The sequence below is a fragment of the Gavialis gangeticus genome, unplaced genomic scaffold (genome assembly GCF_001723915.1).
Source record: "Gavialis gangeticus isolate Ggan-Ray unplaced genomic scaffold, GavGan_comp1, whole genome shotgun sequence".
Lineage (NCBI taxonomy): Eukaryota > Metazoa > Chordata > Crocodylia > Gavialidae > Gavialis > Gavialis gangeticus.
Genome location: NW_017729025.1, coordinates 43,155,937 through 43,172,859, shown reverse-complemented (window position 1 = coordinate 43,172,859; position 16,923 = coordinate 43,155,937). Strand labels below are relative to the sequence as shown.

At 41.3% G+C, this 16,923-nt stretch overlaps 1 protein-coding gene across 3 annotated transcripts in view; it reads right to left on the bottom strand.

Moving 5' to 3' along the window:
* GALC (galactosylceramidase) overlaps positions 1–16,900 on the bottom strand; it is an 83,597-nt gene extending 66,697 nt beyond the window's left edge. For 2 of the 3 annotated variants that reach the window (XM_019518695.1, XM_019518694.1), the window contains exons 1-6: positions 16,611–16,899; positions 15,169–15,237; positions 8,280–8,343; positions 6,486–6,599; positions 3,357–3,496; positions 1,320–1,358 (exon numbers count right to left, since the gene is read on the bottom strand). In XM_019518695.1, coding sequence (XP_019374240.1) covers positions 1,320–1,358; positions 3,357–3,496; positions 6,486–6,599; positions 8,280–8,343; positions 15,169–15,237; positions 16,611–16,874 — 690 coding nt within the window. In that variant the 5' untranslated portion in view covers positions 16,875–16,899. Of the gene's footprint in view, positions 1–1,319; positions 1,359–3,356; positions 3,497–6,485; positions 6,600–8,279; positions 8,344–15,168; positions 15,238–16,610 lie in introns of all 3 variants that reach the window. The other variant, XR_002097643.1, reaches the window with a different exon arrangement.
* Between the last annotated feature and the right edge of the window lie 23 nt (positions 16,901–16,923).

Sequence of the window (16,923 nt, the reverse complement as noted above, 5' to 3'; positions counted from 1 at the left end):
TTTTTTTTTTTTTTTTTTTTTTTTTTAATTAAAATGAAAACATCCACTTCAAATAAGTTTTCCTTTTTAAAAATAAGTGATTTTAGAATGAAGTTTGAATTTAATGCAGCATATGTCAAGGTATACATGTAATATAATTTATATGAAAAAAATATATTGATTCAGTAAGCCTCTACCAAACACTCTGGAATTAAAGCTTGATTTTCTTCTATATAAAGAATGATCGGGGGGCGGGGGGGACATGATTTTTGAGGTCAGGCTTTAAAAATAATGGAACAATAGTTCATGTATTAGGGGCCAATCACTACCACTCCATTCAAAAGCTGTGAAACTGATCTGGAGTTGAAAAAGCAAGGAAGTTTGCTTTTCTCTTTCAGGCTATGGATACAAAGGGGGAGCAGGATGAGATCTATGAGTTCTAAGAACTTGAAAGAAAAGGCATAATTTTTTTTTTAAATGATCTAGGTAAAAAATTGACCATCTCATTTTAAAAAGAGAAGTAGGCAAGTATGAACGTAAGCTCAAATGACTCATCTAGGCTTTGAGAAAAATTTCCCCAAGGCAAGCTGAAATAATTGGTTTAATTCACTAACCACAGTTCATACTGTTTATTGTATAACAGGTAAAACTAGTGCTTAATAAATTTAGTTTTAAGTGCATACCATGTTTTGATAAAAAAGTTTCTGTATCTAAAATATTAAAGTTGTGTTTAATAAATTGGAAGTATTGATTTTGTGCAGTTAATTAAATTCAAGTTGCGATCTTAGCTTGATACAAATAGAAACAAAAAAGTTAATCTAGTGAATAAGAAATATTTTACCTTTTATAGCATACTACTAAAATGCAAGATTGCTAACAATACAAATATGTTAAGCTACACACACTGTACCTAGGATACATGTACCAAATCTACTGTCAAAACCTGTACTTAGTTGTAAGTCAACATGGTTTAATTGTTATATCAACCAATAAAAATAAAAAACTCACACAAAGAAAGTGGCTAAAAATCAATTATTTGAAGTCAAGCTTGTGGCTTTCTCGTTTAAATGAATCTGCTCTGTTCAGAAAAATTTAAAATTTCAGCCAATTAACATATCCATTTAAGCACTCCAAGCCTTAAGCCACTCTAAACAATGATGGGTAATTCACTAGACAAAAGTACTTGAAAAAGTGGACCCCTAACTCAGTCCAATTCCAATGGCTGATTATTCCACATACAACAGCCCAAACACCTTTGTTTTTATAGTCATATGTAATCGACTTTTGAAACAAACTGACATTTTCATTGCTTAAAAGATGCAAGGAAAGCCATTACATACCTTGATATATTTGCTATTAAATGATCTTTCATTCCAGATCTGTAAAACAAATGTGACAAGCAGGTTAGAACACACACACAAATCCATCAAAGCAAGAAAGGAAAGATTTGTTCTACATGATTACAAAGCCACTAATTAATTCCCAGGTTTAAGGTGCACAGCTCCAATGTGTTTTTGTTACAGGTATCTCAAGAGAATAGCTTTTACTAAAAATTCAAAACAACTGTTTATTTCCCTAGAGAAACCTACCTCCTTCCTTCTGAAGAGAAATAACCAAAAATTGCCAGAGGTCTACTACAGCTAGGTTATCATTACACAGGTTTATGACTGCAGATATAAATGTAGTGTTTGGTGGGAAGTCTCTTCAGGAAACCCATCAAAATATGGAAGGAAAGAGCTTCTGTCATTCATCATACATTAAGGAACAATTGATGTTATCCACTGCACAATACAATTTGCAGTTCTGAAGGGAAGAAAATTATAAGCAAGTAAGTGGTAGTCTAGCAAATAGTTAGTGCCAACTGGCACTCCGCACAACCTTTGCTACTTCCCTATAGTGAAGATTAACTGCCAAGAGAACAAAACGCATCATCAGCAAAAACAGAACTTCTCCTTTCTTAGAGCTATTCATAATAAACTTTTTAAAGGTCAAACACTGCATAGTGCATGGTATTCAATACAGAAACCAGACACTGCATGACCCAAAAAATTCTCAGTTTTGGAAACCACAGGCTCCATGCTGTTCTTAGCAAGGTGAATATTCCAAAAGCAAGATACAAACAAAACTAAAAACTTAAAAGGGCACATCTATACAAGACACTACTGCGCAGTGGTTATTGCACATTTATTTAGTACTTGTATTAGCAAGTACTAAATAAATGCACAGTAACTGGAGTTACTGCACAGTAAGGCCAGCAAACGTTTTAAGTGATGCTACAGCACAGTAGCCTAATAATACCGTGCAGTAGCATATTAGCGCTGTCCATGCTGTGTCACGCTATTGACCAGTATTATTAAGCTACTGAGCAGTTAGCGTCTTGTGTAAGATGTGCCCAAAGAGTATCTTCATTATTTACCAACTTGAGGGCAAAAGAGGCCTACCAGGCAAGGAAGACTCAGGAACACTGAAGGCTTGAGATGCACTGTAGATTTGTAGAAGACAAATATACACCCTGCTGCAGTCACAAAAGACATGCTACAGACTCTTTGGAGCCCAGGGACTAGTAACAGAACTACAGTTAACCTGGTTTCCACATCTTCCTAGTTAAAAAGTGGAACACCTGCCATAAAACAGTGAAATGCATTCACCTCTGATTTTATTTTAAATTTCATCTGCTGCAGAAGCAAAACCCACAAGTTTCAACAGAAACATACTAGGGTGGAGATTGGGAAGAGACAAAGTTTTCTTAGAAATGCATTTTAGAGGAGGTCTAAAAAGTTCCAAGCAATCTCAGTCTGAGAGCAGTTTTCCAGATGGTGCTGCCTCTAATCTTAAACCAAGGAATAAGAATATTTCTTTAAACTGGAAAATAAGTGCAGTTTCCATGGTTCCACACTACTTTATAAATATAGATACATTAGCATGCGATGATGTGTATTCTAATGTGGTTGTCCACTGCCAAGCGCTAGCTGCACCTCAATATGCAATATAGGTCGCATAACCTGAGCCTGGCAAGTTCTCAAACGTCAATTACTGCATTTTGATTAAGTAACCTATGGCCTTCACATAAAACATACAGAATGAAACAAGTCAAAGTCAAGTGGTCATTTGATACAGTTTGCATAGGATTCTGAAACGCTCAAGTACTGAAAACAAGTTTTGCAATCATCTATAGTAAAACAATGCCAGTCCACGTAAATTCTCTCTTAAAAGCCAGGAGTAATAGCACAAGTTTCTGATTATGGAGGATTTTTAACCGTCTGCCAAAGAGTGATGGGAGATAAGAGGCAGTGGAGAAGATCAGAGAATAAAGTCAAGAACTCAAGGACCAAGATAAAAAGATTGTCAAATAAATCCAAGATTTAAGCTGTACTAACCCCAATATAATCGATGTCCAAATCATGATACTGCTTTGCACCCCAGATCCAGGAAACAATATAGTAAACAGTGACATCAGGATAATCATAGGGCCAGTTCTCACCCCTCCCTATCCATCCAGGAAATGCCCATGGTAACCCTGAAAGAGAAAACAGAATACAAATGAACAAAAGCAGTTAAGTGTGCATCCCATACTTATCAATATGCAACAAAAACAAGCCCTCTCCCACGTGCTATTCAAAGACCCAGGGCCAGATGCCTACGGCAAACAACAGCACTTCGATTGGACAAAAAAAAAAAAAAGCATAGTTTTGTTGACTACTAGCTGAGACTACCTCACCAAGCACAACCTTAGCAAAAATAATTATAGCTTTATAGAAACCTATAACTGTTAGTCATTGTCTGTCATAGCTCTTATCCTCACTGGCTGAAGTCAAAGTTGTGTCCAGTAAAACTCACAGCCCATATTTAAATATATGGAGGCTCAGCATCCATCCTTATGCCTAACCCCCCTCAAAAAAAAAAAAAAAGTAATACCACCTCTCATAAGTAAAGAAGAACCACATCACTGGACAGTTGTATTATACTATTGTTGCCTCTTTTCAAGGAACCCAAGCTGGACAAGGGGAAACCTCTATTTCTTGAGTTCTTGATTACTAACAGCTTTAATGCAGAAACACTGTTCATTAGAAAATAGCAGAATCAATTACCTGGATATTCAAGATTGTCTAGAAGCAGTAAGTAAGGGTTAGCGACAGATCATATTTTACATGTTCCCTGCCTCTTTCTTCTTCCAATGTCACCCCCACAATCCACCACCTTCACTTACCTCTGCAATTATCCTTAAAAACAAATCCCACATCCACTTCTTCCTCCTTATCATAGATCTGGCCATTCTCTTTCCCTCCCTTCTTATCCTATTCATACCACAACCACTGCCTCCACTGCTGCTAGGGACCCACATCTAAACCCTTAACTTCTTCCTCTACCTCTCTGCCTGCCTCTAAGGTACGTCTACTCCATCTCAGAAGGATTTAAACATAAATCACCATCTCCCTCACCTGCTATCTCCTCATCCTGGTACTGACAGAAGCCTGAACACCCCTGCCTAAAACTATACACTGTTTCTCTGACACTGTGCAATAGCTATCATATGTAACAAAGTGATCTTCCTTTCCTACCCAATCCTGTTCCCTCTCTCTGCTCAGTACACTCACTTGGATCAAAGGTTTGCCTGAGCGCTCTTTAAAGACCTGCCCTTTACTTCATGCTCACATAAGTCTCAGTACCAATGAAGTCCTGATCCTCATTACAGTCCAGAGGCACTTCCAAAATGAATAACCTAGTCTGTTTTCACTTGCATTCTCTGGTTCAGTTCCACTTTCAGAGGAAGAGTTGGATAATTTGTTTGTTCTTACTCCAAAAAAGATAGCTCTCAAATTTTGCAAACTTTATAAATCATTAAGCAACACTAAATTGCAAAAAGTACTTAAAAGACAACTTTGCCCAAGGGGCTAGAATAGTAAAGGAAGTTGTGAAAAAAGGAAGAGAGTGTTGGGTAAGCTAGACCTGTGAGAAGTAGGAAGTTAATGGACAAAAGCAAATAATCTAGAAACCAGACAGGAAAAACCAGAAAGGGCAGTCTACTTTGCAATAGTTTGGGAAAAGGATTTGTATCACTTAAGGAGATTAAAACAGTAAACCTTAGCTCTTCAGTATTTAAAGAAATCTAGAACATTTGTATGCACTTTAAGCTTGTGGCTTTTCTGGATAAATCATTGGCAATTAATAAGCCTCATTTTGTAACATGTCACCAGTTGGGCAGTGCTGTAAACTGCTCAATTTGGAAACTGCACAGTGTATAAATGAGTAAGTTATACACAAGAATCAAGTCACATGCCATAAGAGGCATTATCATCTTGCTGCTACAATGCATAGGTAAAAATTGGTGCCCGGATAAACTAAAATTGAGCCAGAACCAATTATAACACTGTACATTTGTGTAATGCATTTTTCACTGCAACTGCAGTGTATCGCTCCATTACTGTCTAAATCATAGAACTTGGGGTACCTCAATCTGTACCGAACAGACATGCACAACACTTCTATAAACTTGAGATGAACAAGTTATATTTCCTAAAGTCAGTAGTTGAGAGAATATAGCAGATATTTGGTGACAACTGTGGCTGTGGTGAGATGGTACATCTGGAATGCTACTGAAGCCTCTGTATTATTACAAAAGTTGAAAGGACAGAAATGTAATTCCGCCCACTCTTCACCCCCCATCAATACCACTATGAAATGGCAAAGTTCCTCAAAGGCATACCTGGATGAAGCAGTAACTTCTCTGTAGTGCTCTGTAGCATATACACATGGTTCACTCTAGTGTTACAAGGGGACAGTAAATCATTCCCCTAGCATCCCACAGTGCTAGCAGACGATGGAGAGTGGTGGGGCAGCTGGGGAAGTGGAGCGAAGGGGGGGGGAGAAAAAAGCCCACACAGTTAATCAATGCTGTCTGGGTGCTCAATGACAGCCCCTCTATCAAGGGTAGCCAGGTATCAGGGACCATGCTGTTGCTCCAGATAACTACAGCAGGTATAGCTGGCTACTAAACAGGGATAGCCTACCCAGTGGTCCCCCTTCCACAAGGCTGTCAGTGATAAGATTCCCCTGAAGGAAGAGTGGGAGGGAGGGGGGAGGGCAAGCAAGGGAGCAGAACAGAAACCCCCATCACCCTCTGAGAGGGCACATCTTTGCCTCCTAAAAAGGGAATTGTAAAAGAGTAGTATGGAACATACATTAGTCAAATGTAAGACTTTAACTTGTTGCTCAAACACTCAGCTCATGTTAGATAACTAACATGCTTCTCACACCAGCTGCTTTCGTTTGGTAATTAAGTCTGAGCATAGTCACTAGCTGGCACCAGGAAGTCATTATATGAAGTCAGAGCCTAAAGTATATGTTTTACAGTTCTATGTTTACTGCTGAAATATTGTTCCTTCAACAGGAAGAGCAAGACAAGCTGGCCAATTTGCTTCATTAAAATTAATAAGCACATTAAGCATCAAGTATTAAATCCCATTTGAAAACAGAGCATTCAGAAACCAGAACCTTAAAACAGTTACCAATCAATTTAATATTGGGGTTCCTCTTTTTAGCTTCTTTCATCAGCCACCACTCATAGCCTCGGAAATAGTTCTCATCATTTTCATAGTGCATGTGAGATGGTTCAGTACCATCTAGATAGAGAAAGAAAATAATTAGCAACTTGTCTCTGTGCCATGACAGACTCTTACGTATCACAGTGGTTTCCATGTTGCTTATCACTATATTATGCAAGTACAGCTTACTTTTCAATCCACATCAAAGAATGAGTGAAGTACAATAAACTATGGGACTGAACAGGCAGGTCTAGCAACTGCTCACTTTTAGCTTATTGGTCAAAAATAAGGTACAGGAATCATACTAAGTAAACTGTCAGTTTAGTATTTCCACACACCTCCTTCCAAAAGGGACTCCAACCTGTTCTTGCAGCTTCTGTTAGCATGATAATATTGAGGGACAGAAAAAACGTTGAGTCTACATTCAATATTTCTTTTGACAAAGCAATGACAGCATTAACATTACTGGACCAGGAAAAAGAGGAAAGCATTTTCACCACTATGAGAAATACTGGAACTGAAACAATGCAACAGATGTTTCAAACATGTTTGCTTCTTGGGGAAGGGAAAAAGAGTGGGGAATTTTTATGAAACTGAGAATCTATCTAAAATTACACGGTTTCACAGACAAAGGGAGTTCCCTTTTTCTGTAAGACCTTGCATTACAGTTTCTATGGCATTTTACCATTCCTAGAGGAGACTGTGCAATTCACATGTATAATATTGTTTTCACAGAACTGCAAGCTGCAAAATGAGATAGAAACATAATGACTACCACCACTGTATATACAATGTCACCTAGCTATGTACAGAAATGGTTAACTATTTGTGCATGCAACTGCAGTCATTAGGGTTGTTGGTTGTAGCCATTTTGGTCTAAGGGCATAGACAGGCAAGGTTAGTAAATGTGGTATTTTTTATTAAACAAACTAAAATAGTTGGGGGAAAAAATTTTAAAAGCTTTCAGGCACAAACTCCCTTCTTCAAGCATTGGGAGACTCACTGCAGTAATTATGCATGCAAACCCTGGGCTCAAAGGACCCAAAAGCATGTACATCTGTTGATCTTCAGTTTTTTTCTGCATCTACATCTTAAAAGAGCTGCAAAAGCAGCAGATGTAATATGGGAAGGTATCTGGAGAAAATGGGAAACTGAGCATTCCAAACAACTTAGAAATGAACAAAAGAACCAACCATAGATAAAACCTACAGACACCAACTACCAGAGGTTTAAATTTATAAACTACTCTTAAATAATCCAAGTATGCTGCACACCTAGATTGCATGAGGTCAAGTATAACCCTTGAAACATTATGGCAATTTGAACACTGGTTTCATTTCCTTAAACGGCCAATTTTCACCATTTCTTAATAAAAAAGTGAGGCATTCCTCAGAATATTTTATGGAAGATATCCAAGATACTCCTTAGAATACTGTATGGAAATTTAAGGCAGATTATGTTGCAAGTAGACTAAAATGTAGTGCCATAACTGGAAGTTTACATTCCCATCCCCTAAGCAGGACTCCCAGGCAGATATGAAAACTGTAATCTATACCACAGCTCGTAGGAAAATGGCAGATTTTCCAATGTCAATGAGAGTAGAACCTTGCTAGCAACTGACTTGTTTCTAAGGTGGAGTCCCATATGCACTATGGCAAGCATTAGTCCTTCAAGTGAACTGACATTTTAGAGACAAGTACCATCTAAACCATCTATTGCATCACCAAACTGTTTAAAGTGCAAACCATGCATTCATACCTGTTGACTGACCATCACCTCCAATCTCAACCTTGAGCATATGCAGAGAGGCACCAAAATTTGGCTTGGGAGAGGGGGAAGAGAGAGAGAAAGAAACATCAATAAATATATATTTCTGCTGTAGACATAAAAAAAAAAAACACAATGAAAAATGAATATACCAGTTTGAAGGGACCAGAAGCTTACCTTCTGTATGAAGATTTTTACCTGTTACTACCACCATCACTTGTGTAATCCCTTGCAAAGAATTTTCCTTACAACCCCATTCCTCTTTTCAGTTTTGTTACTTTGATCAAATAGAGTGCTCTCGATTTCAGTTTCACTGCAACTCCTACAGTTAGTCAATTGTCCCTTTTCTGCATGGATCTTTAGCACAGCAACGTGTAAAAAAATAGCAGCGTCAAAAAGGCAAAACCCCATGAGACATGGGACACATTAATTTTAATATGACTAGATTTCAAAAGAGCGTCATCATTTTAGAAGTCAGAAGGGTTCTAGCAACCACACCTGTAGTAAGGAATTGAATCTAATGGAAAGGGTCGTATGCTAAATTCTTAAAAGCAGTTGTAAAGGGAACATCCACAGAATGTGCATCCACAGAAGACTGGACACACAAAAGGGAAAGACAGATACGTGATATCATCCACCTCCTCTCCCCACTTGCTAATCTTCAGAGTCATTCTGTGCTGCAGCTATGGTCTAGATCAGGGGTATCAAACATGCAACCTGTAGGCCAAATACAGCCTGTGGAGATGGGTCATTCAATCCACTGTTTTCTCCTCAAAATTTCCTCTTGGGTTTCTCAGCAACTTCCATGAGCTTAACATCAAAGATAACTGGAAGGTGGCCTCACTCTCCTTGGGTGCTGTAAATCACACAACAGTGTTCTCTGGCCAGGGCATCTCCCCCTAGGAATGCCTGCTCTTTCTCCTCATGTTTCCTTCTCAGCTTCCTTCCTCCTCCTTTCGTTTTGTGTTACAAACATGGCTCATCTTTCTGTTAGCCCTTCCATTTCTCTGCTCCTTATCTCCACCAATTCTCTGCCTTGCTAATATGGCCAGAAAGAAAAACACTAGAATGTCATGAATGTTTTAAGACATAGCAAGAGTGCTACAAAAGGTGACAGAGCTCATAGGGTTGTTGTTGACAGGCTGCTGGCACGCATGAAGAGTTGACACTCTGCATGTAAGGTGACACTGTGTAAAACACAGCAGTTAGAATAGAAAGGATTTGAAAACAGTAATGGTATTTTGTACAAGACATATCCACTTTTTATCAATATTAGTCATCTGTGGCATAACAAGCACGTCACAGCTCATATTTCAGTTAACTGTACACCAGGTATCACAACTTAGACAAGGAAAGTGGACAAGGAGCGTTGTGAATTTTAAGAGAAATAGAAGCTCTCATACAGTGGCTGCTCCAAGGAACACAACCTTGAAACAGTAAAGTCATGGCACGGTGTCAAGTGACAAGTTTTCTGGGAACCTGCATGAAAACAAACCAAGTGATTTGAAGTTACTGAAAAATGAAGCCATTTATCTGCACATAAATGCATCATGCAAGTGACACAGCAACAACAGACTACTCTGTCCTTTCTGAAGAAATATATGATTCTTCAAAGTACTTTGCTGAAAGAGACTTCTTGAAGAACTCTGGCTGGCTGTACTATATATTAAGAAGACCCTTTTAAGGATTCAGAAGCAAGCCATATGGATGTGGCAGAAGGGAAAGTGCAACAGGAGACCAGCCTGGCTAATATTAGGGAAGAATCATAGTACTAGGGAAAAAATACACAAGCCTTGCATGGGCATGGAGAGAAAATTAGGAATCTCAAGGCAATTTCAAATGCAACTGACAAGGGACGGCACGGGACATAAAAGGCAATAAAAAGGGACAATACGCAGTTACCAAAAGTAAGAGAAACACCAGAGAAACTATATTTAATGCCTTCACTTGCTTCACAAATAGGGGCAGCTGCTAGATGACCAGCATAGTTGGCAGTAAGACAGGGACCTGACAGCCTACTTTCAAGTCAGCAGGCGCAGAAAGAATGCACCCTAGCATACTAAAGGAATTGACTAAGGTAATCTCAGAGTCATTAGCTACTCTTCTTGAGGACTCCTAGGCCGTGTGATATGCAGCACCACAGATACGTCTGCAGTGCTACATACGACACGTTCAGTTTTTGTTCTCTGAGCTGCCCGGGAGCAGTGCATAGGGTTTGTTTGTTTTTTTATGACCCCGGATATCCAGAGGTCAGAAAAACCTACTGGAAAACAAGTAGAGCAGCACATGTAGCAGCAGCGCACACTGCCCAAAGCCGGAGCCTGACCAGCCTGAACTGTACTCCATTGCCAACCACAGCAGGAGCAATGCAGCTGTAGCCTTGGCATGACCTCAGGTAAGGCTGCTAGGGCCAGCCCAGTGCTGGCCCTGGCCTCCCCTACCCCACCCAGGGTAACTTGCCACAAGCCAGAGTGTGTGTAGCACAGGCATTCCACACGGACAAGTACTGGCAGAAAAAGGTGCACCACTGCTAGTTGTCCCTGGGGAACCAAATGTCCATGTATGGCTGTACGCAGCCCTAGAGGTCAGGTGAGGTCCCAGATGATTAGAAAAGCGCAAGTATAGTACCCACCCTTAGGAAAAGGAAGGAAGATCAGTGGAAAATACAGACCAGTCAGCCTAACACTGATACCTGGAAAGATCATGGTGCAGGTCCTCCAGTAATCTACTGTGAAGCATCTAGAGGAAAAAAGGTGATCAAGAACACCAAGGATGGATTCATCAAAAAGTAGTGATTTGGCCAACTTGATCTCCTTTAGCAGTAAGGTGCCATGGACTGTGGATAGGGAGAGAGAGGTGTATGTGATGTACCTCAACTTTAGCAAACTTTTTGATAGGCTCCCACAATATTCTCATTAACAAGCTAAGGAAATGAAGACTAGATGAAAGGAAAAAAGGTGGATATGTAACTTGTTGCATCATCGTGCTCAACAAGTATTCATCAATGGCTCAACATCTACCTGGAGATTATCAAGTGTGGTTCCCCAGAGGTCTGTCCTAGGTTCAGTACAGTTCAAAGTCGTTAATGATTTGAACAATGGGATTGAGTCCACTTGTGACAAATTTGTGAATGATACCAAGTTGGGTGGAGTTGCAGGCATTCTAGAGGGCAGGGATAAGATCTAGACTGACCTAGATTAATTTGGGAACATTTTTCCAGGCTATCAAATGAGATTCAACAAGGACAAATGCAAAGTCCTACACTTGGGACAGAAAAACTGCATGCAGCAATACAGACTGGGGAATGCCGGACTTGCCTGTAGTACTGAAGAGAAGGACCTGGGAGGGGAATTAGGGGGAAGGGAACAGTGGACCACATAATGAATATGAGCCAACAGTGAGGTTTTGGGATTTTTTCCTTTTTCCAACAAGTCAACAGCATATGGGGTTGTATCAACAGAAGTGCCTCTTGGAAATCAAAGGAAGTGATTCTTCCACCTTATTCAGCAATGACAAGGCCTCACCCTTGGGCCCCACACTTCAAGAAGGATATGGACAGCTTGGAAAGAGTGCAGCACAGATATCCAAAAAGTTATTAGGAGCCTGAGAAACATGACTTATAAGAAAAGACTGAAAGAGCTAGGGTTATTTGGAGAAGAGAAGACTGAGCTGGGATTGAATAACAGTCTTCAAATATGTGAAGGGCAATGACAGAAAGAATGAAGATGGGCTTTTCTCTGTGGCCATAAGGGAAAGGACAAACTGCAGCAAGGGAAATTTAAACTAGAGATTAGGGAGAGCTTTCAGACTACAAGGGTGGTCAAACACCAGACAGGCTACCTATAGAAACTGCAGAATCTCCATCCTTGAAAATCAGAAAGCGGGTTAGACAGACATCTGCCAGAGATAATTTATTCAGGGATGATCCAGTCTTGAGCGGAGGCTAGACTATATGACCCTAAGAGGTGGGTTGTGTCCAGCGCTGCTTTCCTATAGTCCTCAAAATGTGTGGCAAAAGCTGCAGGCATGATGCGCCCAGAGAATCAGCAAGCTTTTCCCCTCCCCACCAAAATAAATAAATAAATAAAAAGGCAGCCTCTTCAGAAACACAGTAGCCAACAGAATGTGCGACTCATCAGATAATTTACAGAGTTCACTCCAGACTAGCGTTTGCTTCTCTCTCAATAGCACTTGATAGCAGTGCATGCGAATGATGTTGCATAGGTAGCTATGTTCATTTGGTGTGTAGATGAACAGTTTGTGGAGCTAGTACTGAAGAAAGACAGACAATGACAGGAATACTTTGCAGGCCTGTTTCCCAAAGAGAGGCAGCTTTGTTTCAAACAGCTTACAGCAGTACATTTCCCCATAGGTTAGTGGCATTGGAACTTAAGGTAGAGCATTTAGAGAAGCATGTGGTAACCACCATTGATCTTGGCTACAAATTTCAACACAAATTCAAAGCCATGAAGCAGAATTCAGACTTTTCCCTGTTCTCTGCCCCTGTGGAGGATGCCCCTCGCAAGCAGAGCTGCAAATAGAATTCACTCTTCTTCAGTATGACACTACACAGAAGGATAAGTTCTCAGCAGTGATGATTCGCAAGTGTTACTGATACATTGGGGGGGGGGGCCAGGGGAGAGAAACTATCCAGCAATGTGTGTTTGGTGAACCCACGTGCTTGCAATCTTATCAGTGATGAGGGACTCAGTGACAGTCACAAGCACCTGAACATCATCCTGAAATTGGCCTCAGAGTCATTGAAACAAACATTGAAGAGCCAGATGCTGAGAGCAAGACTACCACTTTGTGATATATTGGTGCGTGTAAAAGTTTTTTTGTGTTTTGAATTCATCTTATGTTCTGCTTATTTTCCATTTGAGAACAAAAGCAATTTTTCTTCTTTTTTATGAAAATAAACCAGTTTTATGCTAGCCAGAAGCTTGTTCATACCTTTTTTAAAAAAAACAAAACAAAAAAAACCCACATCCACAAAATTTAAAAGTGGATATGATAAAGATGGCTGTTAGCATGCCAAAAAGGTGTCACAAGGTGTAAACCAACTAAAAAATCCTGGTGAAGAATTATGGTACCTGCAAGGCAGACCAATTTTAATTTGACACCCCTGGTCCAGATGGCTAAAGCCAGGGAACAAATGTTTAAGTGACATTTTGCCATCCCAAAGACGACACTTTTATTGTGCTAAAGAAATGCAAATTGCAGTTGTCCTGTGCAACACCTACAGGGTTTTTAGGACCATTTTTGTACTCTATGACTATACTAGATTAAGTGGGTGTTTGTATATTACAGAACCTCTCGCACTTTCATTTTGGCAGCAGCACTACCAGAGCCAGGTGCCTTACACAGACACAACAGAAGTCCTGCCACCAGAGTTACCTCAGCTCCCTCAGATATCTGAAGATCCACCAACAGAAGCTGTCTGTCAGCATAGCCAGGTCCTCTCTCAGGGGTTTGCACTGGCAGAATTACATTAGCTGTAGCTAGCTCTTGTCAACAGCTTAAGCCAATATAGCTCCACTGGCAAAACTAACATAAACAGGGTCTGATGTGGTTTAGAGTGGGCAGCTTTATTGGTACAATGGAATGGATATCAGTTTAACTAAAGAATTCAGGACATTAACAAACTTGTATTCTAGAATATTAATTTTATGAAGATGGAACTGTCACAGCAAGCTGGAGAGCCAGGTCAACTAGAGTGGCTTTAGGTAGTCACACAACATACAAGGCCTTTCACACTCTTAAGTTAGCATTGCTCAAAACTTACTATCTACAGAGGCAGCTAACCAAATCCTTCATTTTATCTACTTTATAGACTAAAAGGCAACTTCTATGCCTAGCTCAGGATCCCCAAATATTTTAGAAACTGGAGGAAGTCTCTGTAATCACCTCTAGAACTAAAACTCCAAAAGAAGGCAAGATACGAGTTATCCTTACAAGAGTTACTAAGTTGCTCTTAACTGTTTAGTCATTTCAGTATAATTTCTTTCATCATAACTTCACAGGATGTTGACTCTTCATGGCAGTGAGTCCCGGGGCTTTTCTCTGTCTTTTTTTCTTAAAAGACTGGAGCCTCAGTAGGCAGGGGAAGGGGGTATCAGGGGGCTCATGCAGAGACCCCCATGCAGCATGGGGCAGTGGGATCGCCCCCCCCCCCCATCCCAGCAGCACCCGGTGAACACCAGGGCTTTTAAAAAAAAGAGCCAGGAGCCAAGGTGGACAGGGAATAGCAGGGGTCTCTCCCCATGGTCCCCTCCCAACTTACCAGCTCCAAGTCCAGCTGCAGCTTCCTGCTGCAGCCACCGGGGAACTGTCCAAATCAAAGCTCTCCAAATATTTTCCAAAGATTCAGAGAGCTTTAAAAATTGATTCAGACCTTTTAATTGGTCCCCCGATTTGATTTGGCCACCAAATCAAATTACCAAGCAAAACTTCACACAGCCCTAATAGTTAATTCTACACAACCAAAGTGTGTCATCACAAATGACAGATAACACATGTACGTGAAGGTTAGCACATGCAGGACTGCTTACAAAATCATGACCTGAGTGGCCCAAGTTACAGAGTGAATCAATGAAAAAGCCAGGACTAAAAGTTCTTCTGATGTAACCCACCAGATGACATATCAACTAGAAAACAAGGAAAATAGGGATATACTTAGCACTATGATTATTTACATCATTTAATCAACTGGCATCTTGTAAGAGTGCTATAAAAGTGTTAAATAACATTTGCAAGATTTGACTGAAAACCATATAAACACACATATAATGCATTACACTGTTGTGCCATTAAAAATAATGGTAAATACCAGGACTCAGATTAGAGATGTACATCAGTTAGATATAAATATATACATTACCATAAATAGAAAATCTAAGATCTGAGAACGATAGGGCTCTGGGTAATTCACAAGAAGTCGAGAGGTGGCCTGAAAAAGAGAACAAGTACATAGAGGAGAAAAAAGATCATTTAGAGAGTGGGAATGTTCTTTTGTTTTAAAAACAAACAATACCTAGCGAAGACTCTAGACACCTAAAACAACACCACAGTAAAATCCCACAAGGACTACTGACAATTAAGCCTATTTCCAAGAGCTCAGCCCGCCAGCCACCTACACAAATGGTTTTCCACTTCTTCAAGTCACCACAAATTTTCATATTTGTAGCACAAGACATTCACAGCCTACTGTTGTTCAGCTGCCAGCAGCAGCAGGATACTATGAACTGGGATAGAATGTGGGGGTGGAGAGAGAGCAAAGGCACATAGGGACAGCAGCCTTTACCCAGCCAAACAGTTACTCTCGTGGTGTTTTTCTTCCATGAAACAAAGCTCCTTTGGGTTTATGAGGAACAAAAGCTAGGGAAAGAAAGACACGTGCCCAACAATAAGCTCTGAATCAGCTATATTCAGGTGCTGTGGCAGAGCTCAGCTAATGGGTGGAGAGCAGGACTTGGGTCACAGGAGTGGAGATCCCCAAAAACTCACTGGATTCTTTGGGTACTCATTTCTAAACAATTTAGAGGGACACCTTCAGGAATAAAAAAAAAAAGCTTAAGATAAAAATTAATCCGCAGTAGAACTGAGCTGGATTCCAAAGGGGTAGGAATCCCCCTTCGGAGTCTCCTATCTACCTACCTACCTGCCTCAGCTCCCCCAAGCCGAGCAAGTCACACCCCCTACATCTTTCAGACCTTAGATCACTGATTCTCCACCTTGGATCAGGTCAGATCCAATCAGATCAGTGATTTTTAGACTTGACATGCCTCTCAGAAAGTGTCCTATTCACTGTCACTTGGCCATCAACTCTGGGAAGAGTAAAACAGCAATTCTTCTCTAAGACTGCAACAAGCTAGAGTGTTTTTAACGCCATGGGTTCCTATTCAAAATCCTTCGGCTCATCTTGCAAGTTGTGTTTGCACACCTCATCCGGCTACCTTCATGGGACACCCCACGCCACCCTTGACAGGACACGACAGCACCCCAGGGCACCTGGCCATGAATCCCTGCCTTCAAAAAAACACCAAAAGCAGCAGCACCAGCTGCTTCACACACTCCACAGGGCTACAAGCTGCAGCCCAGAACTAAGCTCCCTCCACAGGGATACGGCTGCAGCCCCATTAGCAACCCAACAAATGTACATGATACCAGGCTATGCCCCAAGGTGAGCATCTCCCTGCCTTACCCAGCGCCCCTCATTTCCCTGCCCGATGGGAGCCCAAGTGGGGCTGCATGGCAGGAGTCAGCCACGGCTGGGACAAGGACCAAGCAGCCGCTGTTCCCGCCCCACCCCGCCCCGCTCACCCCTCCGCCGCTCACGGCCCCGATGCCGTCGAACTCCCGGCCCAGCCCGTGCGAGTCGTCCAGCGGGTAGATGGCTGCGGAGCGGGCGGAGCTGCGGCTGTGGCCGTGGCCGTGACTGCGAGAGGCGTCGGCCCCCAGTAGGCCCGGGCGCCAGACACAGCCCAGCAGCACCCAGCCCCATAGCAAGGCCCCGACCCCAAACCCGGCCATGCCCATCCCGCCGGCAGCGCCCGCAGCCATCGCGTCGCCGCAGTCCCTCGTCATCCACCTTTCAAGCCATTGTGTCACGTGACAACCGTCCCCCCCCCCCCCC